The following is a 21,483-nucleotide window of genomic DNA, read 5'->3' as shown; positions in this document are numbered from 1 at the left end:
TGGTCCGTTGTCGCACGACCACGTTCCAACGATTTCGAGATTTTATGCGGAACGGTATTTACGAACGAAAAGAACAGGATATACCGCGATTCACCGAACGAACGTCCGACAGCGTGCCGTGTTGTATCCGGCTGCCGTCGCGAGAGTAGGCCAACGAAATGCGCACAGGTGAGAGACGCCTCCGACATTCCCCCTCTTGATTCCCCACTCTCTTTTTCTCTCTCATCCTCTCTCCCTTTGTCGATGACTGCTCGTGCTTGTTATACCATAGCCTACTCTTCATCCTGTTGCTCACCCCTACAATTCAAACGACGTCATCTATCTCGCTGTGTTTCCGCGACGCCCCCCTAAAATCCATGCTTGTCCTAGTGCACGTCGTCGTCGCGGTCATATGGTTGTTATTTGTGCATAACCGGTGCAAGATCGCGCATGCGCTCGCGTTATATCGGCCGAGTCATCGGGGAACATGCTGTTGCAACGAGGCGAAACGCGTCGGGAACACACCGGACGCCCCACTTCGCCGCGACGCGACGCTTCGTTTGCCGTCCGTCGCGCATCGTGTCCTTCCTCCTTTTCCTTTTCCAGAGATTTTTACGATTCACCGTGGCACAGTAACACTTGGTAAGCGCCGCCTTCGGAACGTCGTCGATGTCCCGAGCTGACGTTCGCTCGCATTATGTCGCAGACTTACCTAATTCGTTGCGCGGCTCTCTCAATTTCGATTAACAATACGCGTCAACTCCGTTTGGAGGGCATGGGGAGGTACGCGAGGAAACGAAAACAATGCCTAAATAAGCAACGTCGAGTTGAGACAAGCGAAAAATAGGACGCGGCGTCGCGTCCCTGAACGTTGTGAACGCGAACGAGAGAAAAAAAAAAAGGAACGGAAAACAGTCAAGAGAGACTCGAGGCGCGCGGTTTGCTCGAGACCGGACGTGACGTCATCGCGCCCGCAACCGCCCGCCCCGAGCATTGGCTTCCGTTACAATGCCAGCCGCGTGAACCAATCGTTGCAAGATCCTCCGGGATCCTTGTGATTCTTCGCAATTTCCGCGATTACCGGTACTTCTCCTTCCGTAATACAATGGTAACGCGACTTGCTTCCTAGAAACAACACAAACTAAATGGACACGATCCTTCCAAATAAAAAAATTGTATACAAACTATTTTTAAACCAGCTGTGTTATTAGTCAACGAAGTTATTCCTAACTTAAATTCTCTTGAAGAAAATCTTTGTACAATGTCAAGGAAAGAATGCAAAGGAACGTGTATTTTACGAGGGCGCGAAAGTCGTCAAGATGCATGAAACGCGCTAAAAAGGAACGGTCGCTCACAGCCTGACCTTGGCCGGTGGCGTCATTCGCGTTTTTGTATTCGGTGCTCGATCGACCGATTCCGATTATCATAATTACAAGGTGGGCGGCTCGCGACCAGAAGAGACCACGAGAGACGCGCCAGGGAGCCGCGACACGACTGTTCGCAATCTGGTCACCTCCCACGTCCCGGAATACCACGCGATGCTTTTGACTGACAATCAACCTTCCGGCTTGCTGACTCGACGTACGCGTGGAACTACCATAAACGGACAGGTCTGTCGCGAGCGAAAGGATAGTCGTCACAGGCGGTTAGGATAAATGACGCGGTTGTCGCGATTGTCGAGGAAAATGAATCTCAAAACGATTCGGTGGATCAGTGAGAGCTTCCATGCGTAGGACGACGGCTGTTACAAGACTATCTGCGAGCGCCATCTGGCTTTTCGATCGGTTCACGCGGTCGATAAGAGATCGAGCCAACACTGGCTACTAAATACGTATCCAAATCTTTGATCCGGGCGTAATTATCGCAATATTTTTTTCGAACGAATTGGTAAATGCTTTTCAGTTCCTTTTTTTTTTTTTGCAGAGGGAACCAACTACGGCATAAAAATGTAGGGAACTTACCTTGCGACGCCAGCTCTGCGGCGCGAAACAGAACAAAAAATACACCATTAGATACAGATGCTGATCGGGAGGAGCCGATAGTTAGTAAGAATATATAAGGGGAATAGGCTTAAATTTCTCTTTCTTTCTTTCTCTCTCTCTCTCTCTCTCTCTCGGCGGCTACTTCTTTCTCGAAGTAGCGATTCGAGAGCGCGCGAGATAACGAGAAGTCGCGTATTCGTTGCATCGTTACGAAAACGAACACTGTGTGTCTTTGTGCGGTCGCGTAATACGGTTACTCGAGCCGCGATCGATGTCTCGCCTTCGAGATTTTTTGCGCCCGTCCGCAGACGATCCGACGCGACGTCCAGTATCGGCCAACTCTTTTGGCGCCGGCTCTCCTCACCGAATGACCCGACCATCGCGCGTAATCGCGTTCCCGTTCTGTGGCGCGCAACGACGTGGCATGGCGTGGCGTGCCGTCCTCGACGGCGCCAAACGTCGCCTGCAACGGCTCTCACTCTTTCTTTGCGCTTCCTCCGTCCGACTCGCTTTCGATCGGAACGAGAATCGCGAGAAAAACGAGAGTGGTCGGGCATTCCTGCGCGATGATTCTCCTAGCCGACCGTTTTCCCCTCGCGAGCATCGGTTTCTCGGAAGCGAAACTTTCGATCGGTATCGCTCCGCGACTCTTACGAAAAAAACGTTTTCGTTGTTTGAAAGCGGGAACGGCTTGAACTTCGGCCGGAGCACGATCGAACAATGGGTATCATTATTCCTTCGATAATCGCGATTCGAAAGGGCGAACCAGGTGTCGAGACGTTCCTATTGAAACGTTCCGTTTTCTTAGGTGCTATCTCCAAACCCACTAGAGTATACTTGGCGGTGGTATATAATTTGTGATAAGCGTAATCGGTGATAATTTCAGGAAGATCCGGGCGTCCACTCACCTGGAAGTGAAGTATGATGGTCCATATCAAACCTAGAGTCAACTTTGGGTTTCCATCGACAATGTCTTCAGCACGAATATTAACGAGCTTGATCTTCTTATAGCGCAAAAAGTCAAGAGCCATTTGTACGTTCTGCAGCATGTGGAAACGCATCCGACCTCTCTCTCGCGGCTAAAAAACGATGAATTGAATTAATCGTACATCAAATCCTATTATATGGCACATAATCACCGTAATTACGATCAACCCTCGATTGACAAGGTTCAAACGATGTTACCTAACTGCTGGCGTTTCAAAATATTATTTATTGCCTGTAAGCATGATGACCTGTTTAAACGGACAGAGGATACAGATCGTCTACCCCTGTAATCCAGGTCAAGTTAGTCCCACCCCGACAGTTACGTAACGAGCATTTCACCCTGGAAACCGACGGGTAAGCGGACCAGCGCCAATTGCGTCTGTGCCGCATAAAAGAGTATCGCGGAAGGAAAAAAGCTTTGGGATACTTACAAGATGCTCGCCCGAGAGTACCTCCAGCAAGGAAATGAGGTTGTGCCCGTCCCGCAGGTCTTCGAACAGATCTCCGACATGTCTGCTGGCCTGCAACAACGATTTCACGCATCAGAGCACTGATAAATGACTTCCTTGTTCAAGTGTCTCTCGACAATTCTATATAACTGAAAATAAAAACAAGCCATCGAACGAATCGAAATTATGAAAAAAGAAAACGCAGCGACTTCAACCAAAAATTAAATGTAAAAAAGGAAAAGATGTGGTGCATATGGGCGGGAGGACATTGAACAACGAACGGTGAACGGTTAGAAAATACGAAATACTAGGAACGTGTACGTGCAAACACATATAACGGATGTAGTGAGAAAGGGGATAAGGGAAGAACGGATTTCGATGAAGCAGGTATTCTGAAAAGATAGTCGCGTGTCTCGCGAAAGTAAATGTACATTACACGGCCGCGGTGCGTCACGTGCAAACGCATTAATCGTGGCCCTCAAACTCTCGGTTAAACTTTAAATGTCGGCCGCGATAAGCACGAATCTCAGGTATCGTAGAAATCACACGCAGATCGTTTAATTCGCCATAATTGCATAGCTTTTGCACGTCGACTTTTGCCACGGTTTCTCAACGGGCCTGTTCATTGATGATTTCTTTAAGTGACAAATGGAAGCAGAGGGAAATATGAAAGGACGTTACTTGGGAAAACAATTAATTCAATCGACAAAACAAGACATTGCGTTTCTTAGAGCATGCGTAAAGTTCCTTCTAACATTGGCAACGTTCGTTAATATCACCTGCCCTGAACTTACAGTGGGGGAACAGCATGGTTGGTTGTTCACAAGGACGCACACGTGTAGGCACGTGTAAGTCTGAAAAAAACATCGATTGAAAAAGAAGCACGGCCCGAGTTATGTGTTTAGTTTCGATTGGCTTGGACGCGACCGAAAGTAGCGGCAGATTGTCAGTCACCGTCACACGGTACATCGTTCGTCTTCGTGTTAATTTGCTCGTAATTAACGCGTTCGAATCTACCACTACTCGTCGGTCGCATGGACGAGTGGTCCTTGACCGGAAAGCTCGGTGGCATGCAAGAATACAAAAACATCAGAGATAACTTCCCCTTTGAGAATTTCCGAGGACTTACGGTGGGTAATCCTTAATTGCATGTCAACGCTTCGAAGAACGAACCTAGAATGCAAAGCCTGGTTCCCGTGAACTATGACGAGTGAAAAGCAAATGCTGGAGACGTCAGCGTTTGTTCTGCTAAGCGCGGTAAATTTGAAATTCATCGTCCGGCGCCGTCACTCTTTTCTCAACATTCTACGTCGTGAATATAAAACAGTTTCTTTGTGAATTTGCACTTTATACATTATGAAAACGCGCAAGAAATAAAAATCTTCGAGCATTTGCTTTTAACTCGTACGAAGCTGAAAAATCATAATTAACGTCTACCGAATGATAACTATTTTCAAATACTAAACTAAGGAGAGGGATAGCCTATCGACTTGAACGAACCTAGGTTTACACATTAGTGCTATTGACATGCATTTTAATGATCATCCCATAATCTAAAAGAAACCCGAACCACTCGTCCCAGTCGATCGTTCTCTGGGAAGAATATACGATGGATTCGTACCTTCACGTACTTCCAATGCTGTGGATAAGCGTAAAAGGATGAAAAGTAGAGAATTATTATTATGAATTTTCATTGGACAATGGACCCTTATGTAATTGCAGGAATCTGCATGGAACAATCGATGCGTTGTCACGGGCACAACGAGCGTATCCGAGGTGGACGTTATGCTGCGCACAAGCGACGCGCTTTCAACTATTCTCGGGCGAGAGTAAAACGAAAGTAAAAACGGGTGAGCAGAAGCAGAGATCGAGCCGTTGTAGCTTTTTGCACTACCGCCCGGGACAACGACCGATCTTCGCGAATCGAAATCGGGTAAGCGATAAAAACGCGTACAGTTGATGGGCGTACGATCGATCTAATATCCATGAATGAACGTTTGAAAAAAATTCATGATATTGTCACAAAGAGGGTGTGTCTCATTCCGAATGTTTCTTTGTAACATTGTTAACGCTCACTTCTTGGAACGATGATCTTCTCTAATTTCGTCCCAAGAATCATTGACGGCACACAAGGGAGAGTCACGGGATATCTTTATTATTCAACAGATCGGAATTCATGGACGCAGAAGTTACTTCAGCGGACCATTTCCTGGCACAAATGTTACGCAATGGCAACGGTGCGTCATAGCCAAGCATGCACTCACTCTTGAGCGATCGCAGCTAGATTTTTTTCCTCTGCCCCTCCGCTACTGTGCAACACATCTCCGACAACAGGCTGGCTGTTTGACTGACTGACTGACTGACTGACTGACTGACTGACTGACTGAATCGTGCTTGCCTACCTGCGTACCTAACTACCTACTTATCCACCTACTTACTGGGCAAGAGGTGGTAAATCGGGAACGTCGTCCGCAGGAGAACGTTTCCGAATAAGGTCAGAGTTACGAGAGGAAAGGTGGGCGCGCGGAATCGAGCAGGTAGGTAGCCAAGAAAACCAGTACCGAGCAACGCGCAAATACGCAGTACCGTTCGCCGTAATATCCTGCAATTCATTATCGAAGTCAAAATACGTTGATTGAAACTAATTAACCATCAATATAATCGATGATGGGACCGTATTCGTATGTATTTACTGTTTCTTTTATTCTTCCCTTCTAAAGGGAAAAAAATATCAAAGGGAATCAGTATCAAATCAGTATCAAAAGAAATTTCTCTTACACTGCGAAACTGTGGCCAATTGATCGTTTTTGAATCAATGCGAAAATCTTTCATCTATTTGTGGGGCTGCGTGGTTCGTTCGGAAATGTATATACGAACCAGAGACCGAAGGCTTTGAAGAAGGAGAAACAAGTAGGTAATGGAACAGGGGTCAGTTAAAGAGAGGGGTGAGTAATGCCGCACCTCGGTAGGCGCCGTTCTTCGTCGTCGCTCGATTTCGAAACGAACCGGGGTCGAAGAGCTAACTAACATAGGAAGAAAATAAGGCTCGATAACCCTCGAAATACCAATCGAGTTATACTCGCTGCTTACGAACACAGACCGCTTCAACCTTGCGTCTCTTCTCCTTTCTCCTTGACTCCTGACTTTGCATACGCGGCCAACGTAACGAGAAAGCAATGCAGGGAATGTATCACTGCTCGATTTATCATTGAACGTGCACTCTTCTCTTTCTATCTCGAACGGGACAATCATCGTTTACGAACGATCATGTCCGTTCTTTCTTTTTTCTTTTTTATTCTTTCCGAAAACAGAAGAAGAACCTGCGTCATCGTTGATTCGCGACGGTACCACCGAGAGAGAGAGAGAGAGAGAGAGAAGAAACAAAGACGAGAGTCACGTGAGATCAAGGCTAACGTGTCTCGAGTTACGAGAATTGTTCGCGGTCGCGTGGCATGTCGACGGCGTCGGCGTCGTGGTCATCGTCGTCGACGTCGGTTGCGGTCACCGTGGTCGTCAGAACCATTAACGCGTCTACACCCATGGTTTCGTCACCGTCAGAATCGGCACTGGCATGTTGATGGTATCGTCGGCATCAACGACCAGCGATCGGCATTGGAATAGATGCTGGCACCGCCGACGGCATCGTTTTTTCCGTCACGTGTTGCCTCGAGAATGCGTACGACGCAGAACAGTGGCGGTGTTTGTTCAATTCAACGCATCGACGGTAGCACGATCATTCGAATCTCATTAATCGATCTACGTTACAAAAAAACAAGACAGAGAGCGAGAACATTCCTCTATCGAAAAACCAAGTTTCCGCTGGAGATCATAGGCAACTACGCTGACACGCAGCTGACTAATCGAGATAGCATTGACGAGGGTGAAGCCAAAAGGGGTGCGAGAAAAATAGAAGCGAAACTCGTGGAGGAACGAGTCGAAACTCTATAGATTCAAATGATTTTCTCGATTTCACCCACTCGGTTTCCTCGATACGTTACCTTCTATAGCAGCGCGTGAAATACCCTCCTGGAAGGGATTACGGTCGACCCACGCGTACGTCCTACATGGAAAAAGAGACGGGTGCAGGAACAAGCACAACATATACGTATTGTATACTGGTGGATAAGAAGGTCCCCTATCGTTTACATATGTGGTTACGAAACAGCTGGTTGTCCCGGTGTTGCGCGCCGCTGCTCTCGTATGCTCACCTATCAGGTGTTTCGATATATTCCCTCGCGCCTCGACTCCACCAGCCGTGGCCTCCTGCTAAGGTCGCTCTAAAATTAGGTATCGTTCGATATTTTGAAGGAAGGGCCACGGCTGCCGTACGACGAACAGCCTCCTCCCCTTATAATTCGCGGAATGCACCTAGTCATTACTTGTAGAAGAATTAGATCATAACTGGTAGATTGCACGCGCTCACACGCGCGCGTGTATGTATTATAGATCAATCCGAACTTACTGCTCGAACGTTTGTCGTCGAGTAGCAGACCGATTTAAGTGAACGCCCATCGACTGTCACACCGTTTAAAACGCCAAATGTTTTCTACGATTCGAGAGACTTACCTTTTTCAGATGCTTGTTCACCCATTTGGTAAATGTTTTCTTTTGGATCGCGTCTCGTTCGTCTGCAATCAGAAAGAGGATCAATTTGTTAGAAACGTTGACTGCGAGGGTGAAAAGCGAACGTTGTCTTTCTACGCTTTCTCCGCTTCCTTTTCTCTAACGTATGCGATTGTACCGATTTCCTACGTTGAAGTTTAATTAAATCGTCAATTTCGATTTTATCACCGTCACACGAGTTACGAGCGATCGTCTACGCGGGCAAACAGGCATCGGGCATCAGGCATCAAGGCAGTAAGCAGCCAAAGCAACAGTAGACAGACGGACAGGCAGACAGACAGGTAGGTGGTCGGGATAGATAGGAAAGTAGGTAGGCAGATAGATAGATAGGTAGATGGGTGTTTGTACGTAGGTAGTCACAAAGGAAAAGAACAGCCGATCGTGCACGCAAACAAGCGAAAGTGTGTTAAAACTTTATTCATTATTAGGAGGCTCTATAAATGCCAAGTGCAATCTGCCCATGTCCTCCCAACCTGTGCCCTAAACACCTGATCTCTAATAATAAAGCAATGGGATATCTATCCCCTTGTGTTCTGTACTTGTGCTATCTTGCTATGCTGTACGTTTCGAATAATCTGTCTTAGCAACCTTACAACGTCCATCGATGAAATATCCGCCAGTATTCGAACCGACATCGTTACACTAGATAGATACAAGTTCGACGACACTACTCGATCGCGAGATTAATCGAGTAGGAGGCTCCTGCTCGGACTTCCCAGTAGCAATTAATTACGGCCGATTATCCGATTCTGTGTAGCTGTAGGCTTTCATTAAGAAACACTTATTTAACCTCTCCGTGAACCAGACGGAGACTGAAGACGATCGTAGCTAATACGAATAATGAACCCTCAGACCCTCGAACTATTGCTCAACTTCGAAAGGAGTCGCGAACAACGGTTTCGATGAATTTTCCCATTTTTGTGGCAACAGCATTACGAAATAGGTAAGACAAACCTATTTACACCGTCTTACAACGATGCTTTTATGGAAGGTCCGCGTAATAGCAATTAAATGTACGTTCGAGTCATACTTCGTCCGTAATGCGTTCACGAATTACCGAAGCTCGTTATCCAATATACGATAAAGTAGATAAAAAAAAAGAAAGATCCGGTCGATTAGGCTCACACGTGTACGTAATCGTTAAAAATAAATAAACACGTTTATTCTAATTGACGTGACAAGGTATTAACTCGTAATCGGTTCGATCGAAGTTCGTCGAAAAGCCGCATGTGCCTTGAAAGGAAAAAATATTCCAACGTAATCGAAAACAACGCTTCGGAAGAGTGGCATACCGAAGCACAATTGGAGATAAATTGGGACAATGAGAACATTCGTTCCCCGACTACACACATGGGATTTCGGAGCGTGTGATAACGGGGAACGATTGCTGGACGATCGTCCCTGGACATGAATTTGTTATGGAACGATGGAAAGGAAATCGCGATAAATGTTTTCCTGACGACGGCCCAAACAGGCAATTACGTGCTTACGTTTCTACGAACGTGGCACGTACTGAATTACGTACGCAAACCACGCGTACACGCCCCAAAAGAATTCTTTCGATAAAAGAGAACCGTTTGGCGAAAACGCTTGGTTATCACGCGCGATACATTCGTGAAATCGTTTCGTAAGTGAGACACTATCTACGTATGTGCATGTGCGTGGACAAAAGGAACAGCGCGTAACCCGTTTGTAAAAGCGGATTCTAATGTAAATGATTCTACATGGTCGAAACGCTAAGGAGGCGGCAAGCCTTGACTATCCACCACGATTCAATCCGGCAACAAAAGATCGGCGCGATATTAGACACACAAAGACACTTCAAAAAAGTTAGTCAATGTTAACTGAACAAAAAAGAAAAAAAAGAAAGAGAAATCAAAAACACTTTCAAAGTTCACAAACACGTGTTTGCGTCTATACATGGTTGCACTGTACGCGCGAGAAAATTACAAGAATCGCGTAGGATTAAGAACTTTCTCGTATCGGACATTCGAGACTTTGGATCGGAGCTCGTCACGAGGCGCGAATTATTTTGCCCCGGCTATTTCCGAGGCTACTTCCGCGAAACATTCGGGTCAAACGGCAAAAGGTAAACGACCTCAAAAAAGATACTTCCGTTCACGGTATACTCTCAAACCGATACGAACTCTAGTTTACGCGATGCGTGTAATTCTCCGGTCTCCCTTTTCTCTCGATTTCTCCGCTTCTAACAAACGGAATCTCGTTCTGACCGAGGAATATTCAAGGGAGGAGAACTCGGAGAATCGCACGTAGGGCTAGCTATTTCGTGCCGATTTGTCTCGATTCTCGGACGACAAAGACCAAGGGAGAAGCCAAAGCGAAGTCGATATAAAAAAAAAAAAAAAAAAAAAAAAGAAGAAAAAATATGAAAACGAGAGAAAATAAAAAAACGTGTGTTCGGGACAATTGAAAAAGAAGTTTCTATTGGCAGGACGAGGAGGGTCAGGGGCAAGGTATTGGACGGGATCCAGCATCGGCATGCCAACTCTTCACCTACCGTGCGCCTCGATGAACATCGCCCAGCAACCCCAGAAAGCCTGAGTGCTGCCGGAACGGTGTTCTGTGGCCCCTTCTACCCGCCAATTTTCCCGTCCTTCCATCATCCACGAAAATCCATTTTCGTTCTGACCTTTGAACTTGGAAAGAGACTCCTCGTATCCGTGCTGCGATCTCTGCTCACGATGATGTTCCGCCACGGTATCGGCCGGATCGAAACCGAGCCTCTCCTTGTAATAAGCTTGAGTGGACATCTCGTTTAGCCAGTTAAGCTCGCTACAAGTCTTCTTAGGTTCTTTCGAAACCAGCCAACAACGAAACGATGTTTTCCCTGTTCATCGGGCCTTTGCTCTTTTTTTCTTTCTTCCTATATGTATAACAATCCTTATCTCCAACGAAACGCACAAGTTCTCCCTTTTTACTAGGTTATCTTCTTTCCGTTCGCCAAGATACGCCACATGCACGCGCGTACCAAGCACACTGTCCCGTTCCGTTTTTCTTTCTTGACACCGTGTCGACGTAAGAATAAACTCCTTTCCTATAACCGGCAGTTTCCTTTCGCGGAAGCCTCTTGCTCGTATTTACATTAGTGGCTTGGAAACTACCGCGGAACACTTTGAAAACGTTTCGTATAGAAACACTTACTAACGTAGGCTTATCTTAATGGAAGGTTTAATTATACGTATGGCACTTGGAGTCGACGGAAGACCTAGTTTCGTCCTTAATTATATTCACTTTCCACCCCTGTCGTTGCTACCGCGCGCTCCCTTCGGTTTTCGTTTGTTTTCGGATCGAATAATTTTGACACTGGCTGTGGTGTTGCACTGTTGGAAGAAGAGAGATAGTGTAAAGGTCGGACGACGATCGCGAAGCCAGACGACCAGGGATGAACGAACGTAGGCACGACGCGATCGGATAGGAAGGAACTGGAGGGCGCGTCGGCGACACCGACGACACGGACAATGCGGACAACGAGAAGAACAGCTAATTTCGTTCCCCGTTTGTCCGTTCGGCCGTTCGCCCGCTCTCTAGACGCGAACGAAGCTTAACGAATCAACGACCGAATTTATCACGGCACGTCGCAGACGTAACCACTCAACGTTTCTCGGCCAAAGTGGCTCGGTGGTGCACCACGAGACGCCGGTAATCGGTCTTTCGCGGACCCCTAGTTCATCGTTCTCCTCGAGAGAGCGAAAGAGACTCCGACTATATCCGAACAGACACGATAAATAGAAGAGCACGAGGTAATTTTCGTTACTCTGCCGCTCGACTTTCGCGCGACCAATTAAACCGAACAATTCTATTAGCGAGTATACGCGTCACTAACCCAACCAAGTATAGAATGTTAAAAAATACTTTGTAGAGTAGACTGTAGCCGATAACCAAATGAAACTAAAGGAAACAAGACGAAATGAAAGGTATGGGAATTGGCAGGGATAGAGAAGCGAACGCGGTGGCAACGATCGAGCACGCGAGCGAATCAGCGATTGCACTAACGAACGAACAACCGGCTGTGGGTTGTGAGCGAGCGTACCAACGAACCAGCGAGCGATCTACCAAACTGACGGTCCACGAGACGATTGGTGACTGAGAGACACGGGTGCCACCCGGGGAAACCCAAGACCATCGGGATCTTCGTATATGGTAATAGAAGCAACAGCACGTGGGTGTCGTCTTCTGGATCGAAGCGAAAACCAATTGCCAATTGCAACACATCGACATCGGGCCCTTGCTAATCCTACCGGCCTTCGAATTCAGATTACTCGAATCGAGTTTGCGTGTTGTTTGCCCTCTTTGATCCATTCAGTCACCTGTCCCGTTACGCGTATCGCTACCAACCACGGTCACGCCCTATTTGAACTTTGAACACCGATATCAAAAGCCGTGAATGGATCTCGTTGTTCCTTGCTATTCCGTTGATATTTTCGACAAAGTTAGACGGCTCGCGCATGGCGTCTAATACGAAACGTCAAACGTGATCGTACGAAATCCAAGATCGCGGGGCTCGGATCGGACTCGACTCGACTCTGGCCGGTTCTCTCTAGGACAGACGGAATTAGATGCGAATAGAAAATAGAGTAACGCGTGTCACGCGCCACGCGATGTTAGGCGAACTCCTTCTAACCGTGTCCGTCGCATTGGTTAGACGACGCGACGTATAGAAAGTTCGAGAGAAAGTACCCCGCGCGCACGTAACGCGCCAACAGAATAGTCACATCTCTCGATGAAATTTTGTTAGAAGAACTAGTGAAAGGGGGAACGCGACGTGCCAGTTGCTCCTCAACCGGATTCTTCCACGGAAACTCCGACATCTGTCTCAACAACGGGTTCCTTTTAAGAAGAAGCAGAACACGTAAGAATACGAGATAACGAAACTCGTGAAACGATCGATGACATCACGACAGATCGAAACGCAAAGCATGCTCTTTCTGCTCCCCACCCAACGTATCTTACACCACCTACGATCTCTCGGTTCTCCGGTGAACGATATCGCTTCCTAACGCGAAACCAGCCACGCAGAAAAATAGCAGAGGAACGATAGCCGGAACCGATAAACGAGTAAGTAAGAAGCTGCGGAGAAAAGCGGACGAAGAACGAAGAAGGAGGAAGCGCGTGTACACGCATCAGATCGGCATAATGCGAGCTGCTAGAGGGGGCTGGCTTGGCGGCATTCTTGTGGCAACGGCGTAGCAATATAACGGGTCCATAGTCGGCTCACGGAGGATTTCTCGAGGGCTCTTGGAAGCCGAGAAGACTCTCTCCATCGGTCGTATAGTTCGGTTCAACCTTGAGCTGCACGCGGCAAAGCGTGGCTCACGCCGCTGTAAAGAGTCGCGCGTGCGAGACTTCTTTTCCTCTCCTTCGGTGTGTTTTCACAAGACACCTCCGCGCCCCTTCGTTTTACCACGACGACACCATCCTTCTTTCCCTTGTTACTTCGCCACCGGAAACCCCACCTATCTTCGCATCTATCGTAACCACCGCCTCGAGTCAAGTGACAAAACAGCCATCCGACAGCTAGAAGCATCTTTCTCGCTTTGCTCATCCACTGTCCAAGTTACGTCCTACTTATGAACGCACACAGTCGATGTGCTATCCGTTAACTCTTTTGTATCGTATCCATTCCGATCGCTATCCATTCCGCAATACGTAATTCTAGTATATCGATTACGAATCGACCCTTGTGTGAACGCAGTTTGACCCTCGCGCGAACCGATCGACCGTCTCGCGAGTCTTCTTATTAGCCTCGAACTTGATACCTCGAATCGCTAGCAAAAATACGAACGAAGAAACGAGGAACGCCTTGCAGACGACCTTCGCGGAATTCTACGAAGTCCCGGATCCTAAATTCCGACCGGTAGATAAATTTTCGGCTGACCTTTCTCGGCGCAAAACGGAGAATTCTCGAGACCGGCCGTTAAAGTCGAGCGTTTCAGCTAATAGAGCCTCCGGTTCTCTCTAAACTCTGTTCCTGTTTCACGAGGCAACACAAACTGGTTTTCGAGATTGCGAACGTGATCCCGGAGTCGTATATGAAATAGAACATTTGATATTCAACGCGATTCCGTAAAATGGAACGAGATATCGATTCACGCGTTTTCGCTGTTTCTCGACGTGAATTCGCGTAATCCGAGTTTATGTGGTTCCTCGTTTGTCAAATAATAATAAATGATAAATCTTGCGACGTTCGCGCAATCATTGCTACTGCGTCATCAAGAATCAACCGGAAAGAGGAAAAAGAGAAAAATCGGTGCGTGTATCGAGGAAAGGTGGGTCAGTCGATAACCGTGTCTCCATACGATTGCGCACCCTCGAAGACTTTTAGTCGCGGCTCGATAAACTCGACGTGCTTCACAACGATAAAACTTACTTGCACTTTCGTGGATTTGTTAACGCAACAACCAAATACGGTTTTCGGTGCGAACACGCAGGAGATCGCAGATACAAAGGTGGGGCGATGTACTAACCGAACGGGTAGACGGAGAGAGCGAGAGAGAGAAAAAGAGAGAGAGAAAGAGTGACGACAACGATAGCGAGAGCGAATCGGCACGAGAACAGATGGATCCGTGTGTGATGACGATGGACGAAAAGAAAGAAAGCAGAGGGGGAAGACAGTCCAGGTGGTGAACGTGAAGTTGGAGGGGAAAGATAGAAAATCTGAATGAAAATCAGCCAAGGACCGATCAAACGAGAAACGAAGTGTTTGTTGAAGCAGACATAAGTATCGCGTGCCAGAGGACGGCGAGATAACGAGGGATAAACAGGGAGGGTATCGCGCGTGTGAGACAAAATAATTGACATTCCATTTGAACACGAGGGACGTGGCAGTGCTCAATTACGCCAGGCGCAGTAATTTGGCAAGAAAACACGTGACTTGTTCCGCTTTCGAGTATCACGCGCTTTCCATGGTTTCGGTGTACGCTTTTCTTGGAAGGAACGATGGGAATTCAGAAGCAGAGGTCACTCACGCGACTTCTTGCGTCTAGTTAGGCACAATAATAATAGTCGCACTTACACGAGATAACGTTTCTTCGTGTTTCGATTATGCTCGAAACGGCGAAACCAGGGTACCAAGACGGATCAACTGGCTACGACCGATTCGGGCCAGAGAATAGGCCGATCGGACCAAATTAAGAAATTTCACGTACACGCGGGGACACATAAGCGCGGACTCATACGTGATTGTGCGCGGTGTTTCTCGCGAAGCCGGTTTGTCATAGAGTTCCAACAGCCTGCAATTATTACGCAATCGCCGTATTCGATGAAAACGACTTTCTTCTGATTTACTCGCTGCTGAAACCGCCACGTCTATCTATATACATTCCCGTTCAAAAGTACGAGGGCTCGTACCATTTTCGAACGTGTTTCGATTTGTAATTAAAATTTTCAATATTAAAGCACACTTCGAACCTTTATAGACGTAAATTGCAAATTCCGTGCTCAGTCTGTTGGTTTCGATGTTTTGGATACAAGAAGAAGACCACAGAGAAGTTTTGGAGCAATTTAAATTGTCATGCTCGAAATACATATTTAAAAAAAAAAAAAGAATTAATAAGATTATACTTAACGCAATAAACAAATTAACAGCCAGAATGTCGAAAATGCTAACTACAAACGTGGTAATGAAAGCACGAGACAGATATTTAATTAAATTCGTTAATGATTATCCACAAGTTTGAGCATATACTTGTTGTGATGATCCAAGTATCATATTTTTGAACGGGAGTGTATGTATACATATACACTGGTCGCGCGGCGTGGTATTCCTCGCTGATCGTACAGACACCTCTCGACATTCTTGTCCCATTGATAGCTCTATTCTTACGTCAACCCACCCCGTGACATGTCTTATGTTTCGGCGATCGGATTTCAGGCTATTATGAAGCTTGCTTGACACGCTACCTACTTAAAGGGAACGAAACGAATGATACGAACCAACTGTGACTAGTTCGTCTTTCAGACAGGGGGAATTCTAGGAAGTGAAGCTCGGAACGACGAAGAAAAACAAAAAGGGAGAAATACAAGCGATTGTAATCTTGAATGAACCCTTGCGATAATATCGATATACGCGTTTGTCGTTTGCTGAATCAGACGCTTAATCGTTCAGACTCAATATGCCGTTTCGTGATTACCAACAACGCGGTTACTAATGGAAGGGGCAACCGAGAGACCCGAGTGGGAACGATCGAGCGAGTAAGTATACGAGCCTATATCGGAGGAAGAAAGAAAAAGCGAGACAGAGAGAGGGAGACAGCCGGAGTTAGAAACAGAGGTAGTAGAGCTGGGAGGTGCCACAAAACGAAGCGTGACTCACGGAACGCCTCGTGTTTTGCTCACAGTCCGAGTTTGCCGAAATTTTTCACTGAATATCTATATATTCCACGTCAAAGCGGGCCAATATTCTCGACCATACACCGAACTGACCGAACAATCTCCCTGTCACGTGTCAAATGCAACAAGGAACACCCACGAGATCGCAAGAGTAGTTCCTTCTTCGATATCAAACGTCCTTTCGATTGTCGCACTGGATATCAATCGCCGCGTTATCGATCTAGTTATCAGCTGATACGTTATCAACCCTTGACAAGCTAACATCACGTCACGATAACGGTGTTCGTTCCTTCGTTCATCACACTATTCGATCGCCGTGAACGCTTTGTTGCGACAACATTCGCGCGCGAGCTTTGACATCGAAAAACATATATATATATATATATATAGACGACGACGACGACAGCATCGATGTAATTCCCAACAACTGACAGAGCAATAAACAAATCAAACCGATCGTTCGTCCTGCCGTCCGACCCAAACCAACCGACCGCCGCTACTCGAGACGTGGCACTGGAATTCTTGGTAGAACGTACCGCACGACAACGTTGACGAAGTCGACGCGCGTATCCGGAACCCCGCCGTAACACGGCCAGGTAGCTGTAGGCCGTACGACGAGGATGGAGAGACTCGTGGCGAGAGGAACGCGCGCGCACGCTCGCGCCGGAGAAACGGTTGAACGGAGAAAGACGGAAAGGTGGACCGAGAAGGATGAATGGGCCGAGGAAAGAGGAGCAACGGACGGATAAGGAACAGCGCGACGAACGCAGAGGAGGACCGAACCGAGCAAAAGGAGGAATGGCAACGAGACGCGTGAAGGGAGAGAACGAGAGAGAATAGGAAGGGAGGGAGAATAAAGAGGAAAGAGGAGGGGAGGGGACAGAAAGGGGAGAGAAGGAGAGCGAGCGAGCGGCTTGCGAGTTGGAGAAGACGCGATTTGCCGCTCCGTCGTGTAGAGCACGTCGCCTCGACACAGACTGCGGCGGCCTGGACAACTGCCGCCCACCCAAGCTGCCTCTACCTCGAGCCTCGAGGTTCCAGAACCTACTCCTCGCATACCCCGCCATTGCAGCTCGTTCATCCTTCACTTTCTCCGTTCGTTGAACAGAGAAATCGACACGTCGAGGGTCGGGGTGAAACCGCCTAAGAGCCGAACAGAGACGGGACCAACAGATAGATGCGATAGACAAAGACCAGACAAGGCCTCTGTCTTTTTGACAGCGATGTACTCCGCCGCCGTGGAATAGCTGCCGTTACAAACAGGTTCGTAGGGCAGGTCACGTAACGACAGGGGCGCGCCGTGCAAAATCCCGCGAATCACGAATTCAATGCACCGAACACTGTGTGCCAAACAGGACAAGGATTGTTCGCGTTTCACGCGTGAATACGACCGCGTTCTGATATTCATTCAATGCGGTAATCCTCTACCGTTTACCGTTTCGCAGAGAATTTTTCGACCTGCCTGGTTAAAGAGAAGATCGCGAGTAAGAAAACGACGCCGTATCCTAGCCGCGGGAGAACCCGACGCTAGCGTGAGAATTCTTGCGATCTGGCGCCAGGCCAAATGTACCTCATTTTTTCTTCGTCGATCATTCCTAACGTCGCCGATATTCTACCTCTTGTTTATGCTCGCGGTGAAACTCGACGGCAAACGCGGCGTCGCCGCTAACAGATGTGCACACTAAATATGTGACTCTCGCCCCGATCGCTAATCCTGCTCGCGATCACGAATGCACAAATTTATCGATATATCTTCGAAAGTTTATCTTATCAAGATACATGATAACATTTGCGTCGTATAATTATTATCCAACTATGTTGCGACTAACTCGTTGGCAGAAACTAGGTATCGGCTATTGTCCCAGTACAAAGGTGGATGAGTAAGTACTCAAGCCAGTGAGTGATTAAGGAATCGATTACCCTGAATAACTGTTCGTTGCGATTTAACGGCCGATGTACTGTTTAATTTCCGTTTTTCTTAATGATAATCCCTACATTAAGTTAAATGCCAAGTGTCATCAACGATGTTTACGGTTATAATTTTAAAGAGCGTCAACTCCAAATAATCTTTTTACAAACTACCAAAAATTCTCCTCGTATTCTCCATATACTGATACTTGATGGCCATTTGTATATAAATTTTAATGACAGCTTCTCTTTGGACAAGGAGTGACCCGGCTGAAAACTGGAAAGAAAATAATTCGGTCGAACCGTTAGTCCTCGAAAGCGTGAACAGATATACAAACACGCCAAGGGTCGAAATGATCTGAATTTCAATATAAGAGGCCTAAGCCTGTTGTAAACCGATTCATGTATCGGGCACACAGCTATTTACAGCTTCTAATCTCATCGGCTTCCCGGACGATGATCCAAGTCCTCACAAACGAATTTTCTCGACTTTACCAAATAGAACCGTTGGTACGAGCTGAATGCACGCCTGCAGGCACCAATTCGTCTCAAATGAAATAATTTCCACTCTTCTAACGTTATATCGTAATGTCTACTACATATTCGATGAGTTCGAAGAGCGGTTCATCGTTCCCGACTCATGGCCTGGATCCCATCGGGCAACTTTTTATCTGTTACCTTAATTTTTTTTATCTTCCCTGCCTTGTTGGCAAGTACACACGGATTCCTAACTGTACCGCCGATCGCCATGAAGATTACTCCACGAAATATATATTAAATCCCGGTTTGCGCCAAAGAAATTTAGTTTGATCTTGAACGCCGAATTGGTAGATTGGAACGTATTCAACCGGGTTAACGCTACAGATGTTGGTCCGTGTAACGTTCTACTGTTCCCTCGAACACAAGAATCCTCGAGGAACAAGGGAGTGCGCGATGAAGAAGTCTTACATAGCAGGTAAGCAAGGAAACGGAGAGAGTATCTCTCAATTGTCAGACGAATTAGTTTCATGAAGTTAATTAGGCCACCGTCTGTCCTTTCGGTTCGAGAGATACTCGCGTGTTACGCGTAGGCCTTTAATCATTCTGAAAAGTTCTGCCGCGAAAAATACAAGACAAAACACGGATGCATCGACCTCTTCGGATACTTCGGGTACCCCGGGACATCTAGCGAGCGGCTTGTGAAGCCTTGTATGTAGGCAAAGAAAACCAGACATCGTAACAAATGTACGACTAACAGGTGCAAAACAATGCACCGGTTGAAATTCTGTTTGCACCTTCGACTTTTGAAACTCGTCGTATATCTATATTTTCCTTTTCGACTATTGGCATTAAAATACTCGACAATTTGGTAGAAAAGCAAGCGAACTGTATATGCTATTCAATTCTATTCTATTAGGATCGGGATTCGATTTTAGAAATGAAATATCTCGAACGATCTGTAAATGACACCAGAGCGGAGCGTATCTAAACGAAACGAGTTTGCCGCGAGGAAGGAAGTAACGAAGAGGAAGGAAAAAAAGTTGTAAGAGCAAAAAGAAGGAAGGGGGAAGAAGACGTTCTCGAGGCTGGGGCATCGAACCATGACCCGAGCACCTGTTGCCGCCTCCACGCTCCTAGATTAATGCGGACCGACCTAACCTGCCGCCTCCGCTCTCTACTTGCCATCGCGTAGGCATAGTGAACTAGTACTAACCTCTCTGACGAACATCTTATGGACCGTGACCGGTGAAAAGCATGGTCGTGAGTTCATCGACGCGACGACGTGGTTGGATCGTTAGCCACATATTGCTCGGTTGTCTGCTCTCTTTGATCGCGACACAAGTGTCTTCATTCATCGTTCTCGACCGGAACGCGTTCAATGTGATTAAAAGTCGTTTCGCCAGCCGAGATTCGCTCGCGTTCTCAGAAAACCATAAATTAATACAGCAGGGGGAGAAACGGCGTGAGCCTTGAGAGCAGAAAAGCAATTGAGAGAATCGGCCGCCAGTACTTGATAGAACAACGGTTACTAGAGCATTCACGATAGCGTACCAATAGGTCGTTATAATTAGAAACAATTATGCTCGCGTGCCCGAGATGCGATACTTCGATATTGGCTCCCACCTACGGTATATTTACGAGATAACGAGAGTTACGTTACGTCGATCGAACACCATTTTAACGACGCTACGTGAAAATGGTGCGGAACCAAGCAGACCGCGCGCGCCGTTGCTTTTGTGAGCGTGAATCAGAGCCTGTAATTTCACGAATCGGATATGTCCTACATGCATACGTTCATATGCATACACACGCTTGTCCTATGCCCGTCGAGGAAGGAAAAAAAGAAACTAGCGGACTCGATAATCGCGGAAGAGGTCCGTTTTCCGAGGTTTCGTTGCATGTACGGACGGATAAAATTGGTTCGAAGATCCAAGCGTCGCGAAGAACGACTTGTGACAGAAGCACGCAAACTGAATGAAAAATCTCTCACGGTAAGATGATCAGCAAACTGCAATCCGATATTTATCAAATGGTATCGAGTATCTATTCCTGGTCAACATCCCGCGTCGAAGGTCGACGCAAGATAGTACCGCAAACGATTCTCGTTTCCTACATCAGAAGAATTTATAACGCAGCTAATTTCTTATGACTTCTTCTATGTATGTACATATATACGTGACTGTAGGTTTATCAGTCTTCAATTCACAGAAGAGTAACAGACGATACGATGCGATCATACACGTATATACCATTACTTTCCTCCTTTAACGAAACCCTTATGCGCTAATCGATACGATCGATAAGGGGTACTCGGGGGAGAATCGGCAGGGAAATAATACAAGGGGTCAGAAAAACTTCATCAATTATTAGCGTCATTATTGATTCGAACGCACGTCCCGACGATTTATATTAGTCTGCTCGATTAATATCATCCGATTTGAAAAATAAGAGTAGATGATTTATCATCGATGTAGTCGTTAATTCACTCATTATATGTTAACATTCTGGTCGATTACGTACATGTCGTCGATCAGTAGTACGACAATCGTGGCAAACGTCATCACCGTTTAGCGTAATTCATCACACTCGTATACGTAATGAGGTCCATTTTATAACTGATCGAATAGCTCGTATAGTTGGCGAACGCATGGTATTTAAACTGATTTTATACATCGAAAACGAAAGATAAAATACATTTACTTTTTCTTCCTCGGTAAAGCAGCAAA

General features: G+C 46.7%; 1 protein-coding gene and 1 long non-coding RNA gene across 42 annotated transcripts in view; one reads left to right on the top strand and one right to left on the bottom strand.

The window, feature by feature from the left end:
* Positions 1-21,483, bottom strand: part of LOC126914377 (microtubule-actin cross-linking factor 1, isoforms 1/2/3/4) — a 52,065-nt gene that overhangs the window by 27,781 nt on the left and 2,801 nt on the right. For 16 of the 40 annotated variants that reach the window (XR_007709644.1, XM_050718208.1, XM_050718214.1 and 13 more), the window contains exons 1-7: positions 10,539-11,361; positions 7,964-8,025; positions 5,019-5,036; positions 4,192-4,251; positions 3,380-3,469; positions 2,870-3,040; positions 1,941-1,955 (exon numbers count right to left, since the gene is read on the bottom strand). Coding sequence is in view for 39 of the 40 variants with exons in the window: in XM_050718208.1 (XP_050574165.1) it covers positions 1,941-1,955; positions 2,870-3,040; positions 3,380-3,469; positions 4,192-4,251; positions 5,019-5,036; positions 7,964-8,025; positions 10,539-10,791 (669 nt within the window). In the remaining variant the exon portion in view is untranslated. Of the gene's footprint in view, positions 1-1,940; positions 1,956-2,869; positions 3,041-3,379; positions 3,470-4,191; positions 4,252-5,018; positions 5,037-7,963; positions 8,026-10,538; positions 11,362-12,071; positions 12,287-16,822; positions 17,055-21,483 lie in introns of those variants that run through there. The other 24 variants (XM_050718238.1, XM_050718245.1, XM_050718246.1 and 21 more) reach the window with 18 other exon arrangements.
* Positions 22-6,085, top strand: LOC126914432 (uncharacterized). 2 transcript variants are annotated; one of them, XR_007709652.1, is made up of 3 exons: positions 22-168; positions 5,120-5,330; positions 5,564-6,085. It is a non-coding gene; the product is annotated as an uncharacterized LOC126914432 (long non-coding RNA). The 2 variants fall into 2 exon arrangements; XR_007709653.1 differs by lacking the exon at positions 22-168 and adding an exon at positions 4,242-4,527.

The sequence above is a fragment of the Bombus affinis genome, chromosome 3, assembly GCF_024516045.1.
Source record: "Bombus affinis isolate iyBomAffi1 chromosome 3, iyBomAffi1.2, whole genome shotgun sequence".
NCBI classification, from domain to species: domain Eukaryota; kingdom Metazoa; phylum Arthropoda; class Insecta; order Hymenoptera; family Apidae; genus Bombus; species Bombus affinis.
The sequence above is the reverse complement of the archived record's forward strand: the minus strand, read 5'-3'. Positions and strand labels throughout refer to the sequence as shown.